Source organism: Leptodactylus fuscus, assembly GCF_031893055.1.
Source record: "Leptodactylus fuscus isolate aLepFus1 chromosome 5 unlocalized genomic scaffold, aLepFus1.hap2 SUPER_5_unloc_1, whole genome shotgun sequence".
NCBI classification, from domain to species: Eukaryota; Metazoa; Chordata; class Amphibia; order Anura; family Leptodactylidae; genus Leptodactylus; species Leptodactylus fuscus.
In genome coordinates this window covers 891,468-897,610 of record NW_027439806.1, presented here as the reverse complement: position 1 = coordinate 897,610, position 6,143 = coordinate 891,468, and the positions used below count along the sequence as shown (strand labels likewise).

The following is a 6,143-nucleotide window of genomic DNA, read 5'->3' as shown; positions in this document are numbered from 1 at the left end:
TAAATCCTGTAAGCTATAGGGTCCCGTGGGCCTCCAGCCTATAGGACAGCAGCTGACTAGTCGCCGCCGGGGTGTGTGAGTATGTGCAGGAAGCGTGAGTGGAGCCGCTCCACAGTTCTGCCTGGTTAGCCCTTGACCTCGCTGGCGGATGACCCTACTGCCTTAAGTGACCCTAATGCTTTTGGGGGGGGAGGGGCCTCCTGTTGGGTAAAGACACCACAATTACCATGTCGTGAACTGACAAGCATGTCCACTCATCTGAGAGGACCCCGGCTCTGGACTACCACCCTCATCATCCTTACTTAGCCCCCTCCCCCCCCCCAGCTGCCTTCATTCGCTCGTCCATTGTAAGATCTTTCTTTGTCCCACTTTGTCGCAGATGATTTCCATCTTGGTATCTGCAGACTGTCCCTTTTTGCCCCCACAGACCTCCTCTTCTGCCCTCCTCCACCGCAGGGTTTCGGCCAGCGCCCCTGGGTATAGAGAGGGGGGTGAGGATTCTCAGATGGCAGTATCCCACAGCACAGCCTGTTGCCGATGGCAAGGTGGGGTTCCCCCCTTCCGAACTTCAGACCCCCGCCTCCAGCTGGGCAGAATGGGCAAACTTTCCTGCTTGCAGAGCCCCCTCTCTGCCCTTGGCTGCCGCGACTTGATCTCATGGCACAAAAATCTCTTCCTCTCAATCACCTCCTGTAATTTCCCGTCACGTTCCCGGCCACCAGAGGGCACAGTTGGGGTGGGGGACAAAACAGCCTGGCGGAAAGAGAGAGAGAGATGTTCAGCAACAAGGAGTAAAGAGTTGATCTGCATGCAGGAGTAATGCTCTGCAAGATGGTCTGTGGATGTGCATGCAGGAGTAATGCTCTGCAGAGAGGTCAGTGGATAAGCATGCAGGAGTAAAACTCTGCAGGGTGATCTATGGATGTGCATGCAAGAGTAATGCTCTGCAGGGTGGACTGTGTTTGTGCATACAGTAGTAATGCTCTGCGGGGTGGCCTGTATTTGTGCATGCAAGAGTAATGCTCTGCGGGGTGATCTGTGGATGTGCATACAGGAGTAATACTCTGCAGGGTGGCCTGTGTTTGTGCATGCAGGAGTAATACTCTGCAGGGTGGTCTGTGGATGTGCATGCAGGAGTAATGCTCTGCAGTGTAGTCACCTCATATGGAAAAGTGGCTATATATGCAGTAATGCCCTGTAAAAGTGATAATAAGACAGGAGTAATATCCTGCAGAGTGGCAAGATAACCACTAGGGTGGAGCTGAGATTATGGGCATGCAAGGGTCATGCTGTAAAGAGAGGTGAGATCATCTGCACACATGGGTAATGAAGAATAAGGCTGCAGAATGAGTTCTGCTCTGCAGGGAGTAAGAGGTTCTTAAAGGAAATGAGGTCAGAAAACTGCTTAAAGAAATCTGCATGGAGGCGAATTGCTCTGCGGAGAAAGGAGATGGTCACAATGCAGCAGTAATGCTCTGCAGAGAGATGAGTGAACTCCACGTGGGAATAATGCTCTGCAGAGAGAGAGAATGATAAAATGATGTGATGAGTTTTGCACAATGGAGAGCTGGGCACATCTGCATGTAGTAGCAATGCTCTGCACAGAGGTGAGCGATCTGCATGCTGGAGTAATGCTCTGCAGAGCTGTGATCTGATGCGCACTGTGCCTCAGTGTCTGGCCATGGCACACGCAGTACCTGATTTTGCCTGTGGGCTGACGTCTGGCGCACCCCAGAGGTGGAGGCTGAGCGGCCCAGGCGATATCCACCTCCGAAATCTGCAGGAAGGAGACAGGAAAATCCCATCATCAGCCACGCACTTGTATTGGCTCACCACCAGGAGGCAGCAGAGAACAGAAACTGAATGGCCAAGATGGGAGAGCAGCAGATCGGGTCCACTGGATTGATTTAAAGGGACAGTAAAAAACCCCCCAAATGTCTGCAACTTACAGTTCATCTCCAAGTCTGTCTGCAGGATTATCTACTAAGACGCTGCTCTGAGAAGTTTATCAGGACCCCTACAGACATACAAAGGGCAGACACTGCCGACAGCATAGGCCAGGAAGGGGCGGGGCTTAGCTACCATCCATTATAATGCTATAAAGGAGTGTCAATGAGTGTGAGGAAAACATAGCAGCTCCAGAGCATGAATTACACCAGGGAGAGCGCAGGATTATGTTATTTTCATCTATTTTGTACAAATTATCCAGCTTTCCCAGACTCATGAAAGGCATGAAAGGCATAGCTTAGAAAGGGCTTTATACAGGTAGATTTTACTATGGCAGTCCTTACTACAGCACTAACAGATAGGCTGAAAAACGTATCTGTCAAGTTAAGGTACAGATATTTGCTTATCTGTAAAGTTAGATATAGTTCTCAGCTTTCCTGGGACCATGAAAGGCTAATTTGGCATGGTTTGCCATATTATTTAGTACATATAAATAAACTAATATACCCTGCATTAAACATGGAGCTGTAATAGAAGTATGACATGATGCTGTAATAATCCCTACTTGAGGCTATGCCTGTAGGGTATGTAAGTTTGGAACGTGGCCCATTCTCCGTGGCGTCTGGCAGCGTCTGCTCTATTTTAATGGCCTCCACGAGTGCATTAGTTATAATTCTACACACCGCAGTTATACGAGGTATACAATCTATATCAAGGCTTTGGGATGTACCTGTACTCCTATGACATGCTGGAAAGGTTTGGCATGGCACTGGAAGACCGGTCCGTGCCACTCCACGGGCAAGCGCACTGTCCAAGCTTTGTTGGCTCCGGACAGGGATCCCAGACACAGCTGTTCCATGAGCGGTCTTCTCTTGTCTTCCTGGATTTCCATTCCAAACACGGGGCACATCGGTCAATGCTGGGAAGAGAAAGACATTTACACTTATCCTATGTGTCTATGTACCGGTAAACCAAAGTTAGACCGAAGAACTTGCCACAATGCTTGACTTACGTTCCCCAAGTTGGCTCCTTCGCCCACATGACATCCTTCTCTGTAATTCCCATACAGACCCGGGCCTCTCTTCCTCGGCTGCGCCCGCTCCACCACCTACACGGCTTTCTGAGGCTTGAATGACTGGTGTTCGTGAGCCCTTTATGCTGGTCTCATATGCTGGTGGTCTTTTGCCCGTAGGGTATGTCCAGACGGCAGGAGAAGCCTGCTCCCCTTGGACCTGTTGGAGGTGTGCTGAAGGAGGTCGACTTGGGAGTTGTGTGCCCGCCACCCGGGATGCTGGGCAAATAAGTCCAGCCAAGACTGAGATCTCCCTCTCTGTTTTTTCCTCAACCTGTGAGGCCGGTAAGAGAGAATGTGTCACCTTGACGGAAGAATACACCATGGTATAAGAAAGAGCTTTGTCCCGATTATGTCCATGGGGAATGGGTAACATCGATGCCCCCTTTTCCTGTGAGCATGTCGACCCTCTGGGGGTTTCAGATTCCGGTCTGCGTTGGGCAGAGGCCTGTGGGGGCAATGGTGTCGAGTGACTGCGGGCACGACCAGACGGTGGGAGATGAACAGAGGATGAAGAAGCTGCACTTGGTATCTCCTTGTGAGGTATCGGCAGCTTAGACGATGAGGTCGGCTGTGAAGGCTTTGTGACTTTTTGGCCCTTTCCAGATGGCGCCCCAAGAAGAGGAGGTCGATGTTGTAAGAGGTTAGGAAAAGGTGGCGGGATGTCAACCTCTGGAGTCCTAGGTGGCGGAAGTCTGCGACGTTGAGGATGTCGCAGGTGGGATGGCTGCTCTTCATGAAGAGGGTATTTCATTTCTTCATAAATTGCCTCTTCTTCCCCATCTGACTCCTCCTCTGGTGGTGCCGGGGTCGGTGGGGGAGGAGGCCTTCGGGAGGCATTGCCTACCATCTCAATGTATACAGGTTCTTCTGGGGAGGGTGAAGAGGCGCGGGTGCTAGAAGTGAGAATGGCAGATGTTGAGGCAGGTCGGTTCGCATAGGCCTCGTCAAAAGAGGCAGAGAGATGTGTATGGGGACTGCGCTGTGGCTTCTGTGGGGGCATCCGGCGAGTGTCAGAGGCACTTTTTAGGGATCCTGTAAAACAAAAATAAGAATCAGGCCATGATGTTGGTCGAACCTTAAGATGTCTGGTCTAGTAATGCCACCACCTCATGAAATCCATGACAATTGTTGGCCCATTCTTGGTGCTTTTACCTTCCTTTCTGATCCTACGTTCCTCTGCTGTTCTTCCCTCTCCACCGAGGCTGAGTTTTGTGCTGGGGTTTCTCTTAGGTTTAGCAGGGGGTCTCCTCCCCGGGGGACCCCCTTCATTTCCACTATCCTCTGGTGCACTGCCCACTGAGTGACAGGAAAGAGATCGAGGGGCCATGGCGCTGGCACATGGGAGAGGAGCACGCTCCTGGGAGGCTGGCATCGTCATGAAGCCCATACGGAAATGGCGACGGAAAGAAGCCATGTCCCGAACCTTTCCTGAGCTACAAAGTAAAGAGATGTTTAAGATATAAGATTGCCAATGAGCCCACGTGAAGGCATAGCATTGCTTTCTCACCATATATCATATACTGTAGGGGTGCTTTATCAATTCAATCACCATTGTAAGTATGATATTAGCCCTGCCGGGACGGGTGGAGGGGGAGGGAGGAGGAGGGAGGAGACAGACAGTGGGGGGAGTAGGAGGAGGGAGAAGGAGGAGTCAGACAGTGGGGGGAGGAGCCAGACAGCGGGGGGAGGAGGTAGGAGGAGTCAGACAGCGTATGGAGGAGGGAGGAGGAGCCAGACAGCGGGGGGAGGAGGAGCCAGACAGCGGGGGGGAGGAGGAGCCAGACAGCGAGGGGAGGAGGAGGGAGGAGCCCCTAAACGACTGTGGTCATCGAGTCATTGGGGACCAACTTCATAACCATTTCTAGGTGAAGACATGAGAGAATGACCTCAAGACTAGTGGTCATCTGTACGGGAGTGTTAGCAACCACTAAATATCATCGCACCCAGACGAGGGTAATGTATATGATGTTGCGTCAAGTCATTGTTTTACCTTTTCTTAGGTTCCTCCTCCTTCTGTCTCCACTCCACCCGACTCTTCCTGTACAGCAGATTCATGGCTCCAGCCTTTTCTATCCCAAGAAATGTCACAGTGTCAGAGGAGCTGGGGGTCATCTTCTGGAGACCGACCTCTAGACCCCGCTGAGGGTGGAGACTGTGCGACAAAGGACAACATATTACTTGAGGATGGCATGAAATAAGAAGAAAGGAACTCAAATGTTTGTAAATGGATTTTAAAGGACCTGTTTTTTTTTCCATCTAGCCCAAATAAAGTAGGTGAACAGACTGTCTGTAAATGTAAGATGTCCAGACACTCCTTAGACAGAGGTGGACGATGTTGATACTACTCACCCCAATGGCCATGCTTCACCTTATACAGCAGTGGCATGGACAATGAGGCAAGGATAATAGACCTGATCCCTTTAAGGAAGACATTTTGCCACCTCCACCAACTCCAACTCTTTGCATCTTTCAATAGGGGGCGCTCCATTGATTCAGGCACAGTCGGTGATGGATGTGCAAAACGGGAGTTGGTGGAAGTGGTGAGAAGACCTCCTTATATAAACACACGCTTTCTATACGCTACCTTGGGGTGTCTCACTCCAGTAAGGTCATCCCACAGCCATAGCTCGTGATTTTGCATGTGGGTCACGTTGAATAAACCGACCTCACGTTCCCTACAATGGCTCTCTAGAGACTTTCATGCAGGATCCGGTCCCTGTCCAGAGTCAGGAGTCAATCCATATAGTCCGTTCTGAAAGCACTTGACAAATGCGTCCAACCTCCGTCCTACATCTCACAGTTGGTGAAAGAAGCTTCTTTCTACTATGAAGAGGTCAGAAGTTTCACATCGGTCCAATACGACTGCAGACCATGACCATACCAAGACGTTATTTGGCATGCATCTCCACCAAAGATTGGAGAAAACTCTACTGGAAAAGCGATCCTGGAAGATGGTCTGTCGACAAAGTCATCTAGAAAATCTTCAGCATAATTGGAGCACAATAAGGATCACAGGTTGTTGGGTTACCAGTTCTCATACATGAAAAAGAACATCAGTAATGGCAGAACATAAATCTTAGAAGGTCAATGGATACGACTTGTCCTCAAACAGAGGAAGATC

At 50.4% G+C, this 6,143-nt stretch overlaps 1 protein-coding gene across 1 annotated transcript; it reads right to left on the bottom strand.

Annotated features, from left to right (window-relative positions):
* Positions 1–312: 312 nt before the first annotated feature.
* On the bottom strand, positions 313–5,930 carry NYAP1 (neuronal tyrosine phosphorylated phosphoinositide-3-kinase adaptor 1). Its single transcript, XM_075261173.1, has 7 exons — positions 5,607–5,930; positions 5,013–5,174; positions 4,175–4,455; positions 2,960–4,054; positions 2,678–2,866; positions 1,698–1,777; positions 313–753 (listed from the first exon to the last, which is right to left on the bottom strand). Exons 2-7 carry the CDS (start codon positions 5,132–5,134, stop codon positions 502–504), a joined length of 2,019 nt encoding a protein of 672 aa, XP_075117274.1. The 5' UTR covers positions 5,135–5,174; positions 5,607–5,930; the 3' UTR covers positions 313–501.
* Positions 5,931–6,143: the final 213 nt, after the last annotated feature.

Bases quoted from the DNA above. Each gene is read 5' to 3' on its own strand.
- NYAP1 (XM_075261173.1), bottom strand. From the start codon at position 5,134: ATGACCCCCAGCTCCTCTGACACTGTGACATTTCTTGGGATAGAAAAG. The intron at 4,055-4,174 runs GTAAAAGCACCA...TTTGTTTTACAG, and splicing joins ACGTAGGATCAGAAAGGAAG to GATCCCTAAAAAGTGCCTCT. The intron at 2,867-2,959 runs GTAAGTCAAGCA...TTCTCTTCCCAG, and splicing joins AAGGAGCCAACTTGGGGAAC to CATTGACCGATGTGCCCCGT.